Below are 26,205 nucleotides of genomic sequence, written 5' to 3'. Positions count from 1 at the left end.
GAAAAGAAAAAAAAATGCTTTAAATGGCAATTATAAACCATTAAGCATACTTTAGCAAGGCAGCATTACGCCTAAAAGACAACCAGAGTCCCATGAAAGAGCCAAGGGAAAAATTAACAGCGCCAGCAAGAACGCTCAGTGCTGTGGAAATCCGTCATTAGCCACGCGGCCGTGCTGCGGCGGCTCAGCAAAGCAGCCGGACCGATCCCCATCCTGCTGGTGCTGAACATTTGCAGACCGTGGCTGGTCATAATGACTCGCAGTTTTCGTCTCAGTACTGTAGGGTACGTCCCAGTCACTCTAATATTGGTTGCCCGTAAAGAAATATCGTACCCGAATAGTGGAAATAAAACCTTACTCGCAAGGTTTTATGACAGACCTTTACAGGATTTAGTTTTATTTTCATCTGAAGCCCAAGTTAAGGCTTGCAGACTGTTTTTAAATAAAAGCATGTTAACTGCAGATGATGAGAGCATTTGTTCCAGCTCAGTAAAAGACAAATTGACTTGATTAATGAGTACCTTGCTGGAACACTCACTTTAATCAGAAGCTTCATATCAATAGTTTTAATATATCAAAGATAAGGAGAAGTGGAGATTCGCTGATTGCTTGTTAGCATCACTCAAAGTTTGTCTGCTTCTGCCCTGCAAACTTTGCTCCTGTGCAATAAAGAATTTCTTGGCTCCTAATCCAGACATTATTTTTTCAAGGAGCTTTCAGGAAAGGAGGGCTCATAGCTAGTGTAAAGGTCTTACCTGTGTTTCTAAATGGAGCATTAATACTTTGTGTTATCTAGGGGAGCTCATACTGTTGGTTCCTTGAGTTTCCTCAGAGACTGAATACATTACTCCTATGTACAGTGGAAATTATTCCATCAATATGTGTAAGCAACAGAAATATTCGATGAAAAGTAGGACACACATGCTATTTCTTTTCTCTGTAGAAATTTCTTGGAGCATAAACTTAAAACAAAATGAATCTTGCAATTTTGCTTCTGGGTGAGGTATATTTTCCTGACTTGGCCCTGTGTGCGGCTGCTGGGCCCACGAGTCAGCCCCAAACTGAAATACATTCACTGTACCACCGACAACATGGCTACCTCTATTTTTAGGATTTGTGCATGCAGCCAGCGAGCTGAGCTAGCCACACATAATGCAAACCTCCCTTCCAGCTGCTGAGCTCATTAAAATCTCACATATAACACTGTAAGATGGAGCCCATCACTTTTCCAGCAGAGGCCGAGCCACTGATGCCGAGTGGCTGCCCGTTTGGTGCTGTGCCTGTCTGTGGCACATCACGTCTGAGGTTACACCTCCGTGTTAGTCCATCAGCTGGAGCCATAATCATCCAAAGGTTTTAATATGCTCTGAGGACTGTTTTTCAGCCACTCTCCTCTCTGTGCAGCTAATGGGCTCAGACAGCTGCCCCTGTAACGAGCGTGTTCTCATTAGAGTATTATCTCAAGGTATCATTCAGCGAATTTACTTTTCTGATGTGTTCAAAACGCTGAAATGAAATCAAAATATAAAACGGCACAGTATGGCTTAACACACTTCTGTTCCTGCCGTCAGGAAGCCCTGTGGCAGTCATAGGAAGAAAGTCTTACAGAAATCCCCAGACCCTCATTCCTAGGGACCTCAGTGAGCTGTGTGTCTTGGCTCAACTGCGCATTCAGCCTGTGGGGATAAGCTCCACACATAAATATAAAGGGAATTATATATGTGCCTGTGTAATACACACATGCTTTCAGGACCCCTTTCTATTTGAGCTGTAGGCATCAATCCATCGATTGCCCTCCCCAGTATGCTCAGCTGATAATGATCAGAGATAATATACCAACTTTTCCTGAGAGCATGTTTGAACTCTTATTATGTTTGGGGCACAAAAGACTTCTTTTGACTGCTGAGCTATGGAAAAGATCAAGCTTTAGGGAGTTTCGACACAGCAGTTTAGGACTAGCTGCATGGCATCAAAGCAGTTGTCTACCTGAAAGTGCCCCAAACCAGATGTCAATAGGGAAAGGCAAGTGGGCATTCCCTCTGGGCACCCTCCAGAGGTCTGTACAGCAGAGAGAGTCCCTTTAACTTGCTTTGTAGCCCCTCTGAACAACAACAGGTTCAGGCTGGAATGAATGAGGATTTTTCTCACAAATTCAGCTTCTTTGACCACATGAATCATTGAGGGTTTACTGACAACCATTAAAGCCAAGCGAGCTAAATGTTTTTATCTTGTAGAGATGTCCTTAGGGTATTTAATTAAAAATAGGCTCCTGACCAGAAGAATTTCATCAGATTTCTCATGAAAGCATTTCTGTGAAAAAAGGTAATTGCTTGGAAAAGACTTATCCCATGGCATGTTCTTCTATTATAAAAGCTGTTTCTGCTTATATTCCAGGTATTCTGCCAAGAAATGAAGGACCATTGCTGGGTATATATCTAGTTACATGTAACACGTGGTTAAATATATTTTACAAAACATCTAACATAACTTTTCATTTTTTAGTTGTAAACAGGCCTTTTGAAAAACTTCCTCCAGTTCAAATCACCAGCGATTAAGATCTCGTAAGCCAAATGCTTTCAGTTCTACCTGTCCAATCTCATTTTTTTGTGATTCTGCATTTACAGCAAAATCCAACCAAGTTTTGGGACACTTACTGGAAACTTAGCTTTTCCCCAAAGCTGTCCATCTATGATTCTGTCTTATCACAAGGAAGGAAGAGCACATTATTCCAGCAGTCCAGAATTGCTTTACTTCTGTTTGGGGCACAACTCAAGGCCAGTTATCCTCAGTATGTGCTAAGTGCTTTAGAACAGACTGCACCTTTTTATGCCATAGGATCTGCCACAAGAGATGAGCAGTTCAAGCAAGGGGATGACTTGTCTTTCCTATGAACTAGCTGCTGTAGAGCTGTTTGACAGTGTAATTCAAAATGAAATTGGGCAGCTAGGTTTAAACAAGAAGGGAAGAACATTTTACAGGAGGTGCAATGAGTGCTGTACTTTATTCCCTCACTGGCCCAACCTGCCTGCATCAGAACCTAGTGCAAACTTGCTCTCTCTCTTTGCACTGGTGTCAGCCTGATGAAATCCATGTTTTTTCATACTTGTTCTTCGATAACGTTCTTTTTGATCAAATAAAAAACTTGCTCTTTTGCCCCCAAACATCAGCAAGGCTTTATCTTTTATTAATCAAACATAGCACAGGTGACAACTTGGTTTGCCACCTTGATTTTGATAGAAATACCAGGATGGCCTTCCCGTTCCCCCCAGCCCACCCACTCGTTCTCACCAGCTCCCCCACCTCCTCTGGCCAGCAAAGGTGAGCAATGGGTCATGGTCACCGGACTAATGAACTGTTCCAGCACCTCTTTCACTGCCTTATTGTCCAACTAAAACTGGTCCAATAGCTCTTAATGGCAAGGGAATCAGTCACCCAATTTAATGAGAGAATATTTTAACCTCCTGGGGGACATGCCACTCAGAGACATTATTTTTCCCTTTTCCCAAAATATAATTAACCTCTGCAGAGTGTGGAAAGCATAGGCCCTGTGCACTGAAGCCTTTTTATTTATTTAATGAAAAATAAAATAAACACACACCTCCCTCAGCCCTTGGTGCACCTCATTATGCTGAGTCCTCTTCTAAAGCTGCTCTGGGATATTAGCACCAACACAGCCCTGCCCTAACGCAGTGAAGAAATGAGATGTCACAGCCTTAGAGGTATGGTGTGCCAAACAACACCACACAATGTGTAACAGCATGCCCCTACAATGTTCACCTCCATTTAGGCATAGACTGACCTTTTCAGAAGAAAGATGGCCATATACAGACATTGAACATATTAATAATGATAATTAAAGTGGGGTATTTTAAAAACACAGCACTAGGTAACCCTGCTCACACCCAGAGCCCTGGCACAGCTGCCCTGCTGGCTGGATATCCTGGGCACAGACCCACAGAAGTCTTGAGGTGGTTCAGATGCACAAGTCCTAATGATCCGTAAGTGATGTAGAAACATTCATACAACTGCCCTCGCTCCGTTGGGCCAGTTTCCTCCCTCATTATCCCCCAAGAGCTCAATCTGCCCAGGTGCTGTGGCAGAGACGTACAAGAGTTAGAATAAGCACTCACCAGCTGCTCTCTGGAGCGCAGCGGGGTGGATATCAGACCTCCCTCCCGTGTAATTCGGCATCTGTGGGTTCAGCTCAGCTACTTTAACCAGGGACTAATCCATCACCGACGCTTGAGTAACAGCACAGTTATTACCAAACATTCGGTGTGTTTTTCTTCCCCTGGTAAGAGACTTTTACAATCTTAGCTGGCCCCTTGGCTGACATAATTCTGTACAAGCCTGGAATAATATGTTCTTCACTCAGTTTGTCATATAATAGCCTCTACAACACTGAAGCAGATCAGTGTCCATTTTCCCTTATTTATATCCCCCCAGAACAGTGCCTTTGTGTAAACCACGTCTTTCATCATTCTCCATTTGACAGCGGTAAGTTTATTCACTACGCTGAGGAGGAAACATTTTATTTACTCCACATAAAGCAAATATCCCAGAGAATTATTCCTTGATTAAGCATTAAGAAGGAGGGTAATGAAAGATCTTGTTTCACTGGACAACAAATTACACCTATTGGCCATGGCAGCCTAAGAGTAATGCAAGCAAACACAGCGATGCAGTAATTCCCCTCGGGATATGCCACACACAGTTCTGCAGTGAAGTCAGCTGAGACTCTCTTGGTCAAAATGTCATTAGAGACATTACGAAAATGCCACTGCTTGCTGATTTATGCAAAGTCCAGGGACTCCTCAGAACCAGAGAAAATGTTGCCTGTGAATTTTAAGTCCAGCAAAAATATAGTTTCATATTGTTTCTGCAAGTATTTTTGTCATTCCCCTCTTTGCCCTAAGAAGAACAAAAACAAATCTTGATTTGTTACTTGATTCAGACACAGAAGAATAATTATAAGAATATAATTATTACACTGGAATAATGGACTTTGCACTACAAAGTTGACAGAAGATTAAAAACTTTTTTGGGGGGTGGGGTGGAGTGGAGGGATTGTTTGTTTGTTTCTGGTTTGTTTTTAAATTAATACCATGCACCTCTCCAGAGGATATATGCCTGACCATACTGCTCTTTATGCAGCTCCTGGAGCTTTAGGCAGAGGAATGTCTCTTCTTTCTTTTTTTTTTTTTCCTAGTTTCTTTTGAATGCCATTTACCCATGATTCTATTAGGAATAAAGCATAATTAAATACATTTCTTTTGCATGGTGTTAATATAAGCAGAATTAATATATTTGACATGGGAGTTACAAATCCAACCTGCCTTTAAATTATATTTCATTAGAAATACCCCCGTGTCATTGGTAACAGTGATGCCAGGTCTACATGTCAAGGAGAGAACCCAGCTCCAAATGCCAGTTTTCCACCAAACCACAAACATACCAGTTCTGTAATTACACTACTGAGCAGATATATTATTATTTGTCAGATGCAAATTTTTGTTTGTAACTTCTGGGTAAATAAATGTGTTCTTCCCTAATAAAATTATTGGATATGCCACTTAGTTTATGCACAACTTGCTGATGCTACTTTAATTTATAACAAATAGCCCTCTGCCTTGTATTCTGATGGGGATACAGACAGGAATTGCACATCACTTCATTCTGCTCTAGCAGCATTTTAATTGTTTAAGGGAGTGGTCACCTTGATGAAAAAGGCATGCAAATGTGATCCAGTTGTGGCATGTGGAATTCCCTTCCAGAGACATCAAACTCATCAGAAGCTATGTAATTAGTACCACTGATAATTTTTGTGGACTTTTTTTTTTTTGGGGGGGGAGGGTTATTTACACTTTTATAGAGTTCTTGTTAAGAGCTCTCCTTAACCTGCTAGCAGAAGTAATACACAATAAGATTGTGTACATGCAAAACTACAGTTTTCTGATATTGTCAGCTAAATCCTATTTCCTCCGAATCTTATGATTTTCTAATTAGGTTTACTGCTATGGTAAATTTTCTCTTTTAATTACTTTCTCTCTACATGGCACAAAAACATAATTGAAAAGCCCAATGTAGAGAAGTTTTGCAAGTTATTCTAAGGGAAAAAAAAAAAAAAAAATGGTCCAAGATGGTCCAAGATCCAGTGAAGGCTGTGAAAAGCCTCCCTTCTTGTGTCTTTTGGAAAGGGCCCCAAAGGGCAGAACAGGGTGCTGCCAGACTGTCCACTCACAAAGGTCTGGGCTCCGGTTTCTGTTCCTTGCAAAAAAGGTGGAAAATAGCAGGTAACACCTCTGCTCCATGCCCATGCATTCCCACACACAAGCCCAGTGCATTTACACAGCAACATACATAGGTGCCGATACACCAGCCCTGTTCTTAGAGACTCTCACTGTAGGAAAATGAGAAAATAAACTACTTAACTGTGCAAGTAATTTCAGCTGGAGCCGATTATCCGTCTGCTAATGCAGTGCAGCCTGGAAGCTTTGCCAATGACAGATTAAGGTCAAACAAATGATCATTCCTAGGAGATGCGCTCCTCTTCCTAAACGTGTTTTTCTTTTCACATTCTGCCCAGCAGTGAAATCAAAGAGCCAACAATTATGTTGTATTAGTACATGTTTTGAAGTGAAGGTACAGCAAGTTCCTGGGGTAACACCAGGGTCCAGACAAACCAGACAGTGTTTATAAGAAAGAGAGACCGGTCTAAAGAGCTCAGAGGCAAAACAGACAAAGCAGAGGAAAAACTGCAAGAAGACAGCACTGCTATTTTATTTTACAGTTGTGCAATAAAAGCAGACGCCTTGTGGGAACAGGGCATGAGGTGTGCAGACACTTAAATAACAGCAACATTAAAGCCTGCATCCAGTGGCGGGGTGAGGCCAAAACCCCTCTGTCATATATGCAAAGATAGTTTCCCCTGACCTGAATTTATGCCAGCTTGTTTTTGCAGCAGCACTTTTTCTAAAAGGCCTTTAGAGATCTCTGACAACCCCAGCCTGAGCAGCTGGGTGCGCTCACACAAACTGCACACAACTGAAAGCAAAGTCTTCCTATGGAAACTTGAGCAAAGCGAGTTATAGGCACTGCTAGCTCTGCGGCCTGAAATATGAAGAGGTCAGACAGCCTGATGATTAGTAGTGTTCAATTTTATGACTGAAAGTTTGCAGAGAGAGGTAATTCAGGCTTATGTCAGGCTAGGATGCAGGCAATCCTCATCCACTCAGGCACACTGCTTTAGAGCTCAACCGTTGTGAATCTTTGCACCAGCTGTCCTGCCTCTGACCACAAGAAAACACTATTTTTTCCCAGCCAGGGCGCTGAAGATGCAAGCTGAGGATAGCCACGCCAACCTCCTTTTGCAGAGCAGCACAATACCCCCTGACAAGGGACGGATGGATGCTGCCTGGGAGCCGGGTACCTTACGTAAACCCAACATCCTCACACCACTAATCCGCAGATATCTCCTGAGGGCTTGTGTAATGGGCTGGTGGGGTGAGGCACCCACGGGATCTCCTCCCAGAGAAGCTGCTTTGTACAGAGGGTAGGAGCCTGCACAGTGCATCTTGATGCATCAGAGCCCCACGCATGTCCCCACACAGGGACCACAGCACAGCCTGGGTGTGCAGAGTTGGGATTAGAAATGGGTTGAGTTGCATTTTTGAAGGGGGTAGAGTAAAAGGAGGAGTTTGCTGAAAATGGAGAGAGTCTGGCAGAAATTTGTTTTTTCTTACATTTCCGTTCTTCTAAGGTAGTGCACAAAATATTATAGTCCCCATCTCCCCTTAACTTTTATATTTCATTGTTAAAAAAAAAAAAAGAGAGAGAGAGAAAAAAAAGGAATAGAAGTGAAGTAAAGCCTTACTTCTTAAAGAGAATGATTCGCTGTGAAATAAGTTTTGTCACATACAAAGAAAGCTTTTTCAAAGAAGGTAAAGCATAAAAATGGGTCATAAATGTCCACTGATTTACAGTACGCTGCTGCTGGAGGTGCTTAGGACAGATTTTTTGAGTGCATGTAGGGTAAAGAAACGTATTTGGATACCTAACACATGCCTAATTGCTTCTATCTTTCCCTCAAGAACTATACAGCACCTATATTTTACTATTTCTCTATAACATGGGTATGCTTCAGTTGCAGCAGTGAATGTTCCATACTTTCAGAAAACAGATCAAGAACTTTGAAAGGAAAGAATCAAGATCCTCCAAAAACAAGCAACATACAGCTAGTGACCACTAGACAGCTTGGTGTAATGGGCTGAAAGAAGGTATCTTTAGGAAAAAGGTTTCATTAAAAAATTTATGGAAATCTGATTTTCAAAAAAAAAAAAAAAAAAGTGCTTTTTGTTGTTCCTAAAAACATGCCAAAATACAATTTTTTCCTTGAAAACAGCAAAACAAATTAAGGTTAAAAGCAAACAAACGAAAAACTCACCAAATTTATAAAAGCAGCCTTCCTAAAAAACAATAATTTTTGCCTGAGCATTTGAAACTCAAAGTTTTAAGGATTCCTTGCAATGGGAAAGTATTAAGCTGCCTTAAGCATAGAAGGACCCGAGAGGCTGAACCTTGTTATGGAAGGCTTGGTATTGATCAGGAACTTCTCTTCGGAGGTCCAGCACGGATCTATAGCTAATGAAACTTGCCCCCCACTAACGGAGGTGGGTCATGTGAATTGACTTTACAATGTCCTGGGGCCACACATAAAAAATATACAGTGAAGGAACAGAAATTAAAGGCTGACACAGAAAAGTAGCCAAGAACTTGGTGGGTTGTAGATGCTGGACTGCCAATTATTTCTAAGGGGGGAGCTCTCTAGCCAGGCTGTATGGTGAGGGAGCCCCCAGCTACCACTAGCCTGTATCTTCTTCATCAGAACCATCAGCCAGGTATACTTCTAAACCACTGATTCCTAACAGCTAAGTTATGCAGAGCTTTTACTAATTAATGACTAACTTGTGAAGGCATTGAGATGCTGTCTCACATCAGCAAACATTCAGAGAGTGGAAGCTGCATCTCAGATCTCAACAGAATTAGTTCAGACAAATCACAAATTTGGGGGCTACTTATGGTCTGTACATCATTTTGTAGGAAATGTATTACGGTAGGTCACAGGTTTCAAGCACTGCCACATGCAAGCTTTCAAAGATCTTGTACTCAACAACAGAGTTAACCACATAATCTTCAAAATCACCAGGTATTTAAAATAGCAGACATATTATTCCTTTTACTCACTTTTCTAGATTAAAAATGCCATTTACAGATAAGCAGGCAATTTCAGAAGCTCTGACTTCTGGTGGAAAAGGAAAGAAAAAAAAAAAAAAAAAGAGATTATTATGAGACATCTAGAAACTGAAAAAGTTGGTTACCCGGGACCACAGCCTACTCCTATTGCTCACAGGGAGCTTCCCACTAGCTGATATCTCATTCTCAAAGTACTACCAATGGATCCCAAAGCTTTTCAAAGCACTTTAAAGTATCCTTCAATAAAACCTCACCTGGGACCCTTTAGCTGTGTCAGCAGCCTCCCTCACCACCTGGACCTGGCAGGTAATCCCTATTTCAGAGTCTTCAGTTGGGGCACATATCAGAATTGGCATGCAGAAAGATCCTCAGTCCTCCTTCCTCCACACCAAAAGTGAACCCACCCATGGCACAAACGAGGGGAAGTGGATGGCAGGGAGTGGCAGCACCTGTGCTGTGTGGCCCCACCACCGTGCAGGGGCAGGAACACCACCTATGGCAGCACCTGTGCCGCCCTTGCATCTGCAGTCCAAAACAACTCACTGCAAAACATTCACATAGGGAAACTGTGTGTGAATTGAATGTGTGTCTCACAGCACTCAGATCTTCATCTCTTGCAATTCTGTGGTGTTTCAAAGTGTTGCGAATGCATTTGCCTTAGCTGTCAAGGGATTCGTTACTCAGAGGTAAACAAAAGTTGGGTGAAGAGCATGGCATATGCCACTAGAAGGAAACCTAAATCCCAGTAACGCAATTACAGAGTTAGATATAAATGGGTAAGCAAAAGCCTAAATTGTTAAATTATTAGGTTTCCTTTTTATTATTATTATTTAAAATATATATATTTTTAATTTAGTCAAGAACAAAAGAGAGGTATGGGAGGAGTTTTTTTAAAGTTAAAGGCCATTTCATTCTTAACTGGCAAACTGTCCTTCTCAATCGATCAGATAAGTGTTTCGAAATCCCAGGGAAACCTGTTAAAAGCTTATCTCTTATGGTTTAACTTCAGAGCACACAGTACAGTGTGGCACAATGAAAAATCTTATAGTGGTACTGACAGATTTGTTACAGCAAGAATGTGTTTCCCTATCTCAGTAACATTATTAGAAGATTTTTACCTTTACAACAAAAATTAGCAACAGTCTTTCTTTTTCTCAATTGTGTTGTAACCCATTGTTCCCAAAACAGCATTTTCAGCAGTGTTTGCAATCAAACACAGCTCAATATACAAGTCCCTGCTGGTAAACCACATTGCGAGGTGATAAACAACATAACGGTTTTATAAACCAGTCAACAAAAAAAAAGAAAAGTAAAGTCAGCTTGCTAGCAAGTTCCAAATTCTCTCTGACTATTTTTTCAGTAAAATCCCTCCTGGAAATTTCTAGGAAATGTTAAGGTTTATGCTTCCTGCTTGCATTCTGAAATGGCACTTTTTGCAGATCACTTAGTTCGCACTGAGCCCTTGCACCAATTACGCTTCATTATGTTGCTTGTATTGCTAATAAGTCCCCTTTTTAGCTGGCCTCATGTTGGGCAGAGCATGCCCAGGATGCACTGTGCCCCCAGGCAGGACATGCCATTGCTGGGTGGTAAGGAGAAAAGGAAAGCCTGACTTGACTCTCACATCTTCTAGGGGGAGAGAAATGCACAGTGAGGGTGGTTGAAAGCATGTGAAGGATGAGCTAAGACCTCTTGTTTTGAGTTGTACCTTCTATACTAACACTCTCCTGTCATGTCTGCTGAAAATGGGAAAACCTTGGTTTTGGCCACATACATAACATGAGAGAGGAGGCTAAAAGGGCCAAGCAGTCCAAAGCAATTGTGTTTTACAGTTAAGTAAACCTCACACCTTTAAAGAGTTCTACAAAATCCGTGCATTGTTGCTATGCATTTTGAGTGCCACATGGTCAGGACTTTACTAAAAAATTGCTCTTAAGCAGAAAGAACACATTGGCCGTACTGCTCCAGGTCTGTACCACTGCTTGCCACCATACTCTGGGCTCCTTTTCAGACTGGGTTTTTTGGATGCAAAAGAGAATTGACTGCCAATCCTGTCCTGAAAAGATGCCTTGACCAACCATGTCCCGTCCCTTCTGGGAAAACAAGATGCTCTCTCTTCCCTCTTCTCTCGTCATAAGGAAAGTACATGTGTTCATCTTTTCCACAGCCACCCACAGGACGGATGATACGTTTTTCCTTCACCAAGAGTGCAAGTTCCTTCATTAGCATGAGACAGGCTGTAGTGAGGGAAACTAAAGGAAAGCTAAGTGCAGCATAGCTTCAAGAGCAACTGAGATTTTAAAGGAAAAACTCCTCCTAAGATCTTGGTACAACACAAGTATAAATAAATAGAGGGGGTAATTTAAGGGCAGATGTCTTCTGCTGAACATAAGACAGAACTCCAAAAACTAGGGAGAGTCAGGGTATCTTTGACTGTGACCTAACATTGCCCTAATCATTAAAGCAAGAATGTTTAACTTGGTTACACCACTGTCGGCATATACATGAGTTCAGATTTTCATGATTCCCAAGAATGCACAGTCCTTTTGACTTCACAGGATTTAAAAATTTGCAATTCATTTCACTCATTTAGCTGTTGAAGTACAACCATATATTTTAAATTGGAAGACATTGACCTTGACCTCTTTATTTCAGCTTCACCAACTGAAAGGCAGAGATAACAATATTTACCTATCTCAGTGTCTTCTGATTATTAATTGCTGTTTGTGAAGCAGCTTGACAGTGGAAATTTCATCCCTCAACGCTGCCTTCTTACAGAGGAAGTTAAAGACTTTCTTGTTGCTGGATGTGCAAGAAGCAATCAAAAGGAAAACACACAGGACTCGTAGGATGTGTCCAAAGAAAACACAACCACGCGGAAGCATGTATTTGCTTTACTGAATCAGTCACAGATTTTTTTTTTTTTTTTTTTTTTTTTATCTTTAAAGGAACAAGAACAACACAGGAAGGAGATATCATAGTCTCAGTTTGGTGTTACTTGTTAACTAGCCCTGTATGGAGGGCCAGTAAGACCCATACTATGCTTTGAACTGTAAACAGCTCTTCATTTTCATAGACTATATCCATGTGGAAGAGAGCTGCACAAGGCAACAGAGATGAAACCAGCAGAACTGCATAGTTTGCCACAGAAACTGAGTCAATGTTATTTACTGACCTACCTCTCTAATTTCTTCTGTAGCAAATGAAAATACGTTTGGTATTTTCTTGCTAAAGGGTGCTGACAAAAAGAGATACAACGGAGTAAGAAAGGTACTTCAAATTGCATAAATGATGATCACATGGGAGTTATGGCTTGTAAGGAGGTACACTATAGGTATAATATTCAGCTTTTACTTGAGCGTCTCCTGAACAAGTCCCATTATATTTTTGATTTGTGAAAACTGCATTATGAAAACACCAAGCAACAAGGGAACTTTCAGATGAGACAAATGTCTATTTATTTTAACCTGGCAGTATGGCAATTTAAATGATTCCAGGAAAATGTAAAATAAATAATCTCATTGAAGAACACATCTCTGTAAAGATGAAAATGAGTATTTTCCTGTTAGAGACAATAAAAGCTAACAGATATGTGCACAATAGGAAAATAACAATAGCCTCACAGTCATCCTATGAGTTTCTAAAATGTTTTCAAAGCACACATATCTTCACCAGGGCACTAATTCACTAAATTGATAAAATACATGCATAAAACATTTCCAGAATATTTAAGCATATCTGTCTTTCAGTTCAAACCACTAGTTAATTGTATGATTGCATAGTCTGGTGAAACACCAGTTAATGCCAGAAAGACCAATTATCTCAGGAAGAGGTGGGAGAGGGAAAAAAAATAAATCCTCTGAGGCATGATTCCTGGCACATATAAGGAAATCACATTTTCTGATATAAGGTATTATTATTTTGATACCTTATAAGTGCAGACTCTGAAGTAAAATTTGAAGCAACAAAGTAGTCTTGTATCCAAGCAGCCTTGCTGGAGACCACTTTGTTTATCAGTGCTCTGGTTTAGATTTAACTATCTAGAAGAAAGAGTCTGAGAACAATGCAGTATACTGAATATAATAACTGTGTTTGACTTAGATGTCACAAAGAGCCTTTTACAGTATTTACTGGATGGCATTTGTTACATTCTGAAAGGAGAAATAGCTTCAAGATGATGACTTGTTGCCTTGGTGGAGGTACAAAATATTCGATGTATTCGATGTATTTCCATGGATTTCTCTAGCCATTCCCATCCTCCCAGCTGTATGGTTTTGGACAAGACATTTAAACCATGAGTCATTTAAAGCATTTGAGCAGTGCCAAAATAAGACATCTGCATGTTTAAAGTTATATTTTGAATTGCTCTGCTGCATCTGAATACTCTCTAATTCAATTTCAGCACCTACCAAATGAGAATGATATTAACTTTCACAACGTGAAATCAGATTCTGTGCTGAAACGTGCCACCAGATGCAAGGTATATGTTAAAGCACTCCAAGTTCTCACAAGAGGGTGCCTGATAAGGTGAGTTGGTACATATGAAAAAAATTGGGCAGCAAAATTTCTAGATCTTGCCTTTAATTTCTTTACTTTGTGAAATCATTTCTTTTTCTGTTTTTGTGTCAATGTTTTTCCAGTTCTGCATTGCATTAGATAGCAGTCTCCAGCGCTCAATTTGTATTAGACAAAACTGAAATAAAAAAGAGGATTAAAAACATAATATTTTAGAAACAGAAACTAGGTCACATATTAAGGTTTTCTCAGGAGTTTGCTGGAAAAAATCAGAATGAATTCAGTACTGACTTCTGTACAGTTTACTGGTGCTGGAGAAAGCGGTGAGGACAGAAGGGCATATATGTGTGGTACTTGGCTGGTACTGGGTACCCATGTCAAACACCTCTTCCAAACTGTAATGCCATGTCCTGAACATCCCAAAAGTACAGAGATGTATCATTATTGTCACTCATGAGATAAAACTGAGGGATGGGTAGGCTCAAAGCCCCCACAGTCATGCAGGAAATCTGCAGAAGAGGAGTGAACGGATCTTAAATTTTAGAAGTGCAAGGGTAGATGTGCTACACATTTCGTCCATATGGAGTGGCATCATCAGGCTTATTCATACCAGTATCAACACAACCTATTTTTGGTTGCATAATTTGACAATAAAGTCAGAGGAATTATTTTAGGAACATGTGAAGCAACTACATGGCTTACTCTCTGTATGTGGAAAGAAATCCTATTAGGGAGGAACAAAAGATTATGGTGTAAAGATAACATTGCTTATTAATTTTAGATCCCAATTCAGTAATATGTTTTCACATGTATGTGGAGAGTCCTCTGCTACACAAATTTCAAAAATAAAATAACAGTTTGCAAATACATTCTCTTACATCCAGTTAAAACAACATCAATCCAGTTACAAACAATCAATCTTAACAATCCAGTTAAAAACAACAAAAACCACCAGCAAATGAACCAGTAATTATAATCTTGGAATATAATGTACACGGGATTTTCCCTAGTCATTTTTATACATTTATTTATTTATTGTATAGTATTATTTTATTAAAAGATAAATTAAGCTTATCGTTTGAGAAACACTTTGCTCTTCTACTGTCAATATTCCTTAGCCTTTGTCCAACAGAAAAGACAGGAACTGACATATCAAACAATGCCTGTTGCAATGCCATTATGTGCAAATGTGTAATATTTTAAGAAATACTATGCAAACTAAAAAGAAAACAAACAAACAAAAACTTTAAAGCAGAGATTTTTCTAATCCACTCCCCAGAGGTGGCAGAGCCGTGGACAGAGATACAATACAAACTTCTGTTTTCCCTCAATATTTTGATAAAACAACATACAAACCCCAAAAATACTTCTTCATCAGTTTTCTCCAAAGAAATCCCTTAAGACAGAAGCAACGAGAAATATGAAAATAGAAGTTGCACACTGGAGAATTACTGGAAGCTTCAAGGGTCTTCATCATTAACATAGCCTACAGTAGCATATATTATAAAAGAGCAGCTGGAGTGGAAACTCCATCCATCTCTATCCTCCCTTCTCTTGCACTTGTTCCTTCGCTGCTGGCCTTCTACCCAACACCTTCAAAAACATCAGAACAACGCATAACAGCACAACATATTCAACGTACCTTAGCAGGAGCTTGCTGCAACAGTTTGAACTCCTCAGGGAGCTCAGCACGGGCATGGCTTTCAAGGTTCAATACAAGCTAAGCCGAGAGCAGCTAGATCCAGTACCATGCCTTAAGGAAATAAGCTTTTTTTTTTTCTAGAATAAGTCATGTGTTAGATTTCAAGTAGAAGCAAAATACAGGTTCATATTAAGAGCAGAACACCAGTTATGATCAATCATAGCTAGTAAATGAATTGAAAAGAACCAGTATCACATTTTTGTACTTATGCCCCTCTATTACATTAACTGGACAGAGACACCAACAGGCTGGTACCACAGATACTTTAAGCACCATTTCCTCTGACTGAGCTCCAGCTGGAAAATAACAGCAACTGAGAAAACACTAACATTTAGCAAGATGATTGCTAATATTTCCTATTCTCTGGCTCCACTCTCATCACTCAGCTCAAGGCTTTGGTTTCTAGGAAACATCTTGCAATTTCCACCTGTAGCTCTTCAGCAGATGTCACTTCTCAGATCAGGCAAGATTTCTCATCAAATATTGGCCAGAACTTAAGAAAACTGAAACTCCAATCCTGCTCCTTCTAAATGGGGTGGACTTTATAAGTGGTGTGGTCATAGCAAGTGCTGTTAGGTTCACATTTATTAAGGCTCTTCCTCACACTTCCCTCCAGTTGGGTGAATACTAAAACAAATTCTGCCTCTCTAGCAAGTGGGATCTGCTCTGGATATTTTAATCTCCTGACTTGTTAATTCCCATCAATAAAATTTGATCAGATGTTGTTGAGAATTATGATAATATTGGGCTAATTGTTTCAAGATAATCTTTAATTTTCTTTGCTTTTTTGTTTTTACTACAAAATTTCTAAATACAGTATTTAATTTAAATGACATTAACTGGTACTTCTTCTAGATGAAATGTTTGAGGCTGTCCTCCTACAAAAGCCACAGGAACAGCTTTTTTGATCTTTTGAAAACATGTGCAGGTATTTTTGGCTTTTCTTCACATTGTTCTAATGCAATTTGCACACTGAAGCACAAATGACAAGAAACCCCATTTGCCATGCACAAGCTGTGTCGCTGGAGGAATTTACAAACTGAGCATGATCTGGTTTAAATATACAACCATGCCCAAGCAGACCAGCATTGGTGGGAGCCTCTGTGCTGGCAGACAAATGGCTGCAGCATCACCTCAGGGAGCTGCACGAGGGTTTATGTCCAATTACCTGCACCCTTCTGTGGTAGCTCGCTGCTCACTGTCAGGCTGCACAGAGATTAACTAATGTGAACTACGGGTTCGACAGCACTTGTAAAAGCAATGGAATTAAATGGGAAACATGGTCGCTTCTCTTTTTTGGGAGTATTAGCCTGACTCCTTGCTTTGAGAACTCAAGGAATATAGCACTGCTCTTTGAGAGAATGGGTGAAAGTGTTGAGCTTGGATGAGAGAAAAGTTTTCACCTGAGGTCCCTGCAGAGTGTCTCTACAGCTGTGGGAATGGACTGAGTCATTTCTCCTCCCCTAATCAGCAGATAAGCTAGATTCTGAACATAAGAAAAAATCCACAAATTTTCAGAATCAAACTTTTTTTTTGTTTTTTCCTAAATTGAAATAATTTCTGTATCCCTCTAGGTGGAATCAGGGTGTTATTTTTTTTTTCTCTTTGACGTTTTTACTGCCTGCATCTTCATTAACATATTTATTATAATTAGATGATATATACTTAGTAAAAAAAAAAAAATAAACCTTTATTCTTGTGCATTTATTTCATAAAACTCAAAGCAAATACATTTGATGAATTGGTTCCTACAGATAAGCCGAATTTTCACCGAAACGTTTTTGTTCCCATTTTGTTAAATTCATTCTTTTAACCTTTCTGCTATTCAGAGTTACTACAGGCACAAGTCTTTCTGAGCACCGAGCTTTTATGATAAGTTCTGGCTGGGAACAATGCAAACGTTCCCTGTCAGCAGCAGGGTCTCAAGGAAAATTGAAGCCCTTCCAAAACACAAGTGGTGCTCTAAGAAATCACATTGTGTTGGCCAGACCGACGGCCACACTAAGTGAGCAGGGAACAAAAAGTTCACTGAACGGAGCCCTTAAACTCCACAAACCGGTAGGCAACAGGAGTAAAAAGTCAGTCCCACAGCACTGTCGTGCTGCAATTAAAGCTGTGTTTGAAGTGGGAGACTGGGGAGCGGCCAGAAGTGATGGTGTTGGGGAGCAGGGCCCTTGCTGTACACAGAACTAAATGGGAACGGGCAGCATCAGCACGCCCATCGCTGGGAATGAACGTCAGCCCTGATCTCAGAGGTGTCTGGAGGTGAGCAAACAGTTTAATCTCATTTCTTCCCGGTTTAGCCTCTTTGCAGAGGCAGCCAATCGGGGAGCTATTTATTGCTAATTCTGATTACAGATATCCATCTGCTAGATGTGGGGCTAAAGCCCCCAGCCGGGCATTGGCAAGAAGCTGCTGGGTTTGGTATCAGTGGAGACATCTGCTTTGCACAAGGTTTTCTTGCAAGATTACAAGCACTCACTGCTCAGACACCTTTACACGTACCTTTGCTTTCCCTTCAATTCATACTCTGAATTTTAGAGACGTGTCTCATGCCCTGCCTCACCTCACACAGAAAGCTTGTTTCTCTCCTTTCAGACAGGCAGGGACTTGGTCCCTGGACCAGCTAAAGCTTCTCATATACCCCAGGCTCACTTCAAACTGCTGTGGGAGAAACCAAACGCCCTGTTTGGGTTGGCTCGTGGGCTTTCTCCCACCTTCTCGCTGCCAGAGAGTCGTGCTGATAAGGAGTTTGAAAAGGGAGAAAGGCTACAGAGGAACCGTGGCACTGTGACAGCTCGGTGTACGCACGCACGATTGCTCCCCAAGTAATCTCTCGATGCCTTGCACTGAAACTATGTGCCTGGCATCTGCCTGCACGTGTCCAGCTGTCGGTGCTGTGCTTTCTCTGTTCATGAACTGCTGGTAGTAAAGTGAGCTCTCCCTCCCGACCCAGAGCTCTGCAAACTGCCCTCCTCCCCCCCTCGGCCAGAGGCAGGCTCCGGGCGCCTTTCCCCCTCCCCGACGAGCCCATCCCGGGCTCGGGGGCTCTGGGGGGCTGCCTGTGGGGGTCCCTCCGGCCCCAGGGGCTGGGGTCCCGCCGCTCCCTCTCCTCCGAGGCTCTCCCCGTCTTTTTGCTGCGCCTCCCCGGAGCAAATCGCTTTCCAGACGTGTCCCTGATGTCAGCGCGCTAAGCCCAAGCCCCAATCTGCTCCGAGAGATGCTGATCGGCTTACGGGCCGGGAGTTTGCTCGCCGCCCTTCCTAAACCCCAGACCTGCCTCCCAAACCCCTCTCCCCTCCCTCCCGCACCCGGAGGGATCCCCTCAGCGGCATGGCCCGGCCCGGGGGCGGCCGGCGGGCAGGGGGCGACGAGACCCCCCCCAGGCTCCGGGACGCCTAGACGGCGTGCCGGGGTGCCGGTGTCAGGGCTGTCGGCGACAGGGCAGTCGGCGACAGGGCTGTCGACATGGTGCTGCTGTCGGGGGCCGGGGGGCAGCTGGCCGGGGAGCGGGTCTGCCCCGCTCCGGGCTCCGGCAAGGAGCTGCCCGAGGCGGAGAGCGGCCCCGAGCAGGGGGCGGAGGGGGCTGCCGGCCAGGGGCAGGGCGACGAGGAGGAGGAGGGGGAGGAAGAGGAAGAAGAAGAGGACTGCGAGGAGTACGAGGATTTCTCCGAGCTGCCCGACACCTGCAGCATCGCCTCGGACGACTCCTTCTACCCGCCGGGGGGGCTGGAGGACGAGGCGGAGGACGGCTGGTCCCTGCAGCAAGGCGACGGCGACAGCCCCGAGGCGCTGAGCCTCTTCCGAGCCTGCTGCACCAACAACGCCGTGGTGCTCCGGGCACTCATCCGGCAGGGCCCCGAGGAGGAGGAGGTGCGGGAGACCGACCGCAACCGCCGGGTGAGCAGCCCGGCACGGCCCGGGGACGGGATCTGGGGGACACGGGGGGGAGCCGCTCGGGTTTTGGGTCCGCAGCCCCGTGGGGTAACGATGAGGTGTGGGGGAGCCGAAATCCCGCACCGCCAGGGTGGGCAGCCCGCTGCGGGGCGAGGCTGCCCCTTAGGGATCTCTCCTTTAGGACCAAAGCTTCCCCTTCGCCATCCCGTCCCTCCCCTTGTCACATCGAGAATCTGGACAACTGCTCCAAGCCTGCCTTCCCCTTTCTGCTTTGTGTTTATTTCTCTTCAGCTCTCCTAAAACTTTCAGCTTGCTCTCGGTTCCCAGGACGCCGGGGGCAGAGTTGGGGGAATTCCTGCTCTACAGTCAGACTTGGTGGAATTCACCTCCTATTCGCTTTGTAGCCTATTTTTGGATCTTGTGTCATTGCAATCTCTGTGATTTGGTTTTTGGCTGTTAGCTAACTGCAGGGCTGGAAGGGCGTTTCACTAAGTCAGAAAGTGAAAACTTTAAAACTTTTATGGGAATGTGCAGCTGGGACACTTGAGTTACACAGAAAATTAGCAAGAGCAACTCCAATCACTTGTTCTTCTACAGTTTATATTGAAACTAATGAAACTACGTAATTTTGATTTGTAATTTGCGTAATTGCTGTTTGCATGAAGAATCTCTAAAAAATGTCTGTGACTACTCTGTAACAGGAAGATTTTGAAGCAAAAAGATTTTGAAGAAAGCCTGAGTGATTTTAATTGGGCAAGTGACTTGCGGGTTTTGGCAACTTAAGAGGTCTTTGCATGGCAAATTAGACAATAATTTGGCTTGGGGCCTGTTCAGAGATGGACTTTTCTTTGGTCTTAATTGTATTTACCTGTGGGATTTTTCCTACAAAGAATCTTTCATTCCCTCCCCAAAAGGTTATTTTAATACAACTGTTTCAGCAATTCAATTCACAGTCTATTTCTGCAAAAGCTGCCAATGCAACAAGTTGTATTAACACATGCAAGGAGCAGCCAACTATGCCATGGGGTCGGGAAGGAGCTGCAGAGTGTAGAAATGCTTTAGATCTACTTTTCTGCCAAAGGCAAGGTATAGTGCAGGTACACTCCTTGCTGGTATCACGTGAGATCCAAGCCTATGTTGGAGCAGGTCTTGAAAGCCCTGCTCAGGTCCCTCCACCCCATGCATGAGGCTCAGGCCTGTGCATGTGGTGCTGGCCTGGGCCTGAGCCCCACCCGTGGCCACTGACCTCCACTGGCATGGGTTCATCAAGGCCTGAGAAATGTGTGGCAGTAGGGACAGTTCTGGCACAAAATGCCTGGAGCTGTCCCTTTGGGGACACTTTGGTGGGAAAAAAAATAAACAAAACCAACAAGTAAAAGAAATCCTGGAATTCAGTGACTTCTGGAAGCCTCACTGGTGACATGGGGGATGTGAATTCAATCCTCCCGCTGCCTGAGGGGATAGGACCCCACACAGAAGTAACCTAAAGACAGCAATGCAGAGCATGGCAGTATGACTCTTTGGACTGATGAAAATGGGATGCTAGAAGCTGTTGGCCGCACGGCAGGACTCCTGGACCCTCTTTCAGGCCCTGTGTGGAATCAGTCCATGAGCTGGTGGCCTGGTTTAACCACAGTGCATTCTGCATTGGGTTTAAATAAAATGTACAAGAAAACAGATTCCTCTTCGGATTTTGTGCATCTACTGCCAGTACTTTCCCCAGCCACTGCTGCTCAGAAAATCAGGGCAAATATGTATTATTTTGCAATAGAAAAGCCACATTTCTCGGGGAATTTTACCTGACAAAAGTTAAGTTTCTCTCAGCAATTTCTTTTTCCCATGGAATTTTTGCTTCTGTTAAATTTGCAAGTTATATAAAATCATCGCACATTACACATAAACAAAACTTATTTGTACTGCCAAAAAGTAACTTAAGAAGCTACATATCATATTCTGCTTGTGCTAGCTCCTTTTTTTTTTTTTCTTTTTTTTTTTTTTTTTTTTAATTGCTCATATTTTCAATATTAACTTGCAGTCTTCTTTTTGGCCAGGATGCTGTTTGTTTACAATGCTATCTTACATCTTACATTTATTGGAAAGCACCTTTAACGTTCTTGGTTTGTTTTTGTTTTTTTTTTTACACTGGGAACAAATAAGGTGAACTTTCATTTCTTCTGAAATGTTGTTTCTTTTCTGTGTGAGGCATGAGAAAGAAAACTTTTCATGAAAATTGGGATGGTGAAGGGAAGGCTGTCCAACTGAGTAAAGTGACTATTTTCACGTCTATGATCTGATAACTTCTGTAATGTTTGTACTGTGCAGTTGCATTTTCACATTCATTATTTTTAAAATTAAAAAAAATAATAATTGTGTAATAAGTAACTGTAGTAAGACAAGGCCATATTTTGATTCCCAAAGTAATTAAACCTAAATCTCAAAATATAATATGAGGAAGAAACTTCCTAAGGGTTAAAATCTTAAAATGAATTTGGAAGCAAGCATCTGGAGTTTTGGCATTGTTTTGTTTTTAATTTTTGACCCCAGCCCTGAAGTGATTCCATGTGTAAATTTAAGATTTGGAAGAAATTATTTCCAAAAATGCTAAGATCCAGAGGAAACCTTACTTCATACATATTTTTTCTTGATCTTTTTATTGAAATACACCAATTGTCTCTTTTGAGTCTATTTTCCAAGTCTAAACAGTGACTTTTTGCAGGGTTTCTGCAGGAGCTGACTTTTCCCATGCTGGGTTTTTGAGCTGCAGGATCTCCCGCACAGGAACCACCTGTCAGGCACAGGCTTTCATTAAATTCACCTTCCTGCAGTAAAACAGACTTCGCTACACCCAATTTATTAGTCACCACATGTAGCCTGAAGACTGTCTCATTTTCATTGCCATGAAGAGAACAGCAGTTTGTACCATTGTCTGTGTATGTTCCCGAAATGCTTCATCCCTGCATCCTCTGCTGCCTGAGTGGGGAGTCCTGAAAGGCCTCCTCTCTTTCCTCGCCTTGGCAGGTCTCATACCAAAATATTTGGAAAACAATTATGACAACATATAATATACTAATTGCAGATCAGGCAGGATTGCCTCTCATTCCTTAATGTGTTTACCTGCTTCACATTGGCAGTATTTACTATGTTTACCTGCCTCACACTGGCAGCATTGAGGGCTCTGCAAATATATATGAGAAGATAAAATCTTGGTTCCAGTGAAATCTCTTGACCTGATTGGGACCAAAACACCATCCAGATAATGACAGACTTTTCACCAGGTGGTGTGGGGACTTCTCCTTAATGGCCACATTTTCAGGATTTCAGGTATTTCCATTTCATAAGTTTAACATAATATTAAATCCTGTCTGGAGACAAGGATTATGTATACTCAGAAAAAAAGAATTTCAAAATTTGGTATTACCTAACCACAAAATGAGAGCCATGACAACAGAGAAGTCAATCAAGGAAGGGAGAAAAAGAAGGCAAAGAACATCCCCATGCCAGATTTAAAATAATCACTGTTGCTTATCCTCAAAAAGGTTTTTTGTCAGCTACCAAAGTTGTATAATCTGTTTTATTATGTATGCTGAAGGTCCATATTTTAGAGTTGATATATGTGTACAAATGTTCTGTTGTAGTCTTCTTCAGCTTTTCATTTTTATGTCAGTATTCAGGGGGTCTTTCTCCCAGCTCCACACATAACCAGGAACCATTGCTTGAAAACCAATTGGAATTAAACACCTTAATGTTGTAAGTACACCATTATACAGTGGAGATTGCATATTTGTGATCTTAGTTGCTCCCCTTTAAAAGGTGTGAAACAAAATAATATAGGTGTCTCAGCTTTTGAGCTCTTACTTCTGCTTTCGAAAATATTCTTAAATCCATCTAGGAGCACAGCTAATTTTTCTCATAAATGCTTCATTCAGGATGCTGTTAGTCTGTACTGCTCTGTAGCAGGTTGTGCTTTGAGGCATGATAGTTCTGTAGCTCTGTCATCAAACAGGCCTGAATCTGTTTGTTTGGCCTTTCTCTCCTTTTTCTTTTGAAGGAAGAAAACAGAGTTTCCAAGGTTGTTGTTATTCTTTACAATCTAAGTTTCTTTTGATTTCCCCTCTCATTAGCAGCTGATGTTAAGTAGAAAAAAAAAAAACAAAAGAATAAATACCTGGGGAGAGACAACAATGCTTCAAATGCCTGCAAGTCGCTGTACTCCATAAGCAAAGCAAGGTAGCAATGTACTGTCTAGACACCTACCTAAAAAGATTGTGAGAATGTGGGGTTGTGCCAGCCATGGCAGTAAGTCCAGCGAAGTAGGAGCAGGAGAGAAGTTTCCCATGGGGGGTCTGCACCATGCTGCAGTGCATGAATTAGGAAGGTTTCTGCTCATTCCTTCTCTACTCAGCAGAGAGCGGTGGATTTCTCCAGGGGGTGTTTCAGGGGTCTGTTATGCTTGTGCTCTGTTTGTTGTACCCTCAAGCCACTGCTTAAGAGCCTCTCTCTGCTGGCCTTTGAGAGAGTTTACAGAGATTGCCCTCCTTGTCTGGGCACCGTGAACACCTCGTGAAGCAGATAGGATGCGTAGGAGGGAACCAGAGACTGACCCCCTGAATCGAACGGAGATGTTTCACAGAATGCAACCTATATGTGTTTGCGAGTTTCTGGCTGTAAAAGGATGTTTCAGAATGGCATTGCTCACCTAGTCTCCTTGGTGGACTTGTAACAGCATTCAAGGCATAAAGCATTTATTTTTCTCCCTGCCTTGCACTGTAGACTGCTCCTCAGCAAGGCAAAATAGCCCACAGACTGTGTGCTGCCACAGCTAGACTGCCTCAGGTTTCCAAGCTAGTTTAGGTACTGTTACCCTTCACAGAGTTATGCACGGTGAGTACTCCATGGAGATGACACCTGAATTTACCTTTGCCAAAAGGCTGTACTTCTAAAACTGTGACTGGCTGAGGGGGACATGGAGCTAGTGGTTCCCAGTTCCTGGGCAAGAGGGTACTGGGCTTGATAAGGCTGTTCCAGAAAATCATGTATCACTAAAAGTGCCAGAACTTGTGTAACATGTAACGTGGTTGTTTGTTGTTTGTTCTGTCTACATGACGTGAACTTGTAGAAATGAGAAATTAGGACTGCAGTATTTTGCAGTGGGAGATAAAGTTGTCTGTCGCATACTACTTTCAGCTGTTGTGGCACATGGTGTCTAAGTCATCCCATGTCAGAAAAAGAAAAAAAAATGTCATCTGCTACGCTTGTGGGAAATTTTTCATATTTCCATAGGCAGTTTCAGTTCCCTCGTGTTCTCTCATGAAAGGTATTCTCATGGGAGGGATTGCATTGAAACTTAACATCATGACATTAAACCATAAAAGGGAATTTTTTAGGGTGGAATTAGTTTTAAAGAGACCCTAAAGGCAAAAGTAGTGTAATTTAATCCTTCAAAATAGTACAGAAATACCCAAATACACCAAAAAAAGTCCCTGTGGATATTTACATATTTAAAAAGGAAGTGAGCGAGCAAAACAAAGCAAGGAATAGTAGATGGCAAAATACAGAAACAGCTCAAAGTGAATTGTGAGCCCTTCAAATATTGTATTTGCAGCTCAAGCAAAGCCATCAAAAAGGAGTGGATAGACCATGGAAAATATGAAGTCATAGGCTAAGAGGGAATTTGTTGAAACAATCACAGCATGGACCAGCCTGATACAAATGTGCACTTGGAGGCATCATCAGGATAGTGTAGGCAGGTTAGATGACTGCCTGCCCTTGTTAGGTGACTAATGCCTTTCTAAATCTGGCACAGACACATATCCTTTAAAATAACGTAGAAGAGATATATACATGGAACATTATTTCTATGGAGTCAAGAGAACAGTTAATAAGGATTATGAGGGTGCTTAGAAATAAATGGAAACCCTTTATCAGACCACTGTAAATGCATAATGAGACCCGCTGCATCCTCTACTCATTAAGCAGGTAGTAAGGCATGATTCGTACTTAGTGTCACAAGCAGCATTCGCTAACAGAAGCAACTTAGTGGAATTGATCGATTCAGATTTGAAGATGTCATCAACATGAGAAACTTGTACAAGTTTAATCTGGTTTCAAGCAATGCAGCTATTAAAGAAAACAGATGAAGAGCAGTTTCCTTGAAGAATTTTGACAAATTGTTTCTTGTAAAGTGGATTGAACAGGAGAGAGGATTTCAGCCGGGCAGTAGCCCAGAAGTAAAGGTCATAAAAATCCTTTGTTCCAATATAAGTGGTATTTCACATCAGTGTCTTAAGTATTTGGATTTGCAGAGCTCCTCAGTGACGATCCTGTTACCCAGCATGAGCACAGGTTTACTCCAGATGTAATAAAGTATAGCTACATTAAGAGTCTAATGGTATTCTAATGAGACTGATTTCTGGGAGATTTGTCATTAATAATTATGACAGATTTATAATAATGTTTTCAGTAGAACATGTCTGTAACACGGATAAGAAATGTAACCTTACTAAGCCTTACTGCATTTCTCCAGTACAGCCTTTCAGGTTTATTTTACTGTGCACAACATGACACTGCTAATTTCCTCATCCTTTAGGAAATGCAAGTTTATATTCTTGACAAGGGACTATGGAGGAATTACTCTAGAAAGAATACTGACACTAATTTTTTCACTTACATGCTCCTAAGTTCCTTTCCCTGAAATTTTGTTGAGGCATAAACTGCTCTCCAAATTTCAGAATTTAGATAAATGTCAAGTTCTTGTAGTTTGCTATTTGCTATTTTAAAAGTGCTATTTGGAAGGAATGCATAGGTATTATAGATATCTATGCAACTTCAGACAAAAGTTC

The 26,205-nt window shown here is 41.9% G+C and overlaps 1 protein-coding gene across 3 annotated transcripts in view; it reads left to right on the top strand.

Moving 5' to 3' along the window:
* The first annotated feature begins 18,174 nt into the window (after positions 1 to 18,174).
* The window catches only part of ANKRD33B (ankyrin repeat domain 33B), a 41,069-nt gene continuing 33,038 nt past the window's right edge, over positions 18,175 to 26,205 (top strand). For 2 of the 3 annotated variants that reach the window (XR_011092760.1, XM_068670999.1), the window contains exon 1: positions 18,178 to 19,369. Coding sequence is in view for 2 of the 3 variants with exons in the window: in XM_068670999.1 (XP_068527100.1) it covers positions 18,938 to 19,369 (432 nt within the window). In the remaining variant the exon portion in view is untranslated. Of the gene's footprint in view, positions 19,370 to 26,205 lie in introns of all 3 variants that reach the window. The other variant, XM_068671000.1, reaches the window with a different exon arrangement.

The sequence above is a fragment of the Anas acuta genome, chromosome 2 (genome assembly GCF_963932015.1).
Source record: "Anas acuta chromosome 2, bAnaAcu1.1, whole genome shotgun sequence".
NCBI lineage: Eukaryota > Metazoa > Chordata > Aves > Anseriformes > Anatidae > Anas > Anas acuta.
This window is presented reverse-complemented; position numbering and strand designations above follow the sequence as displayed.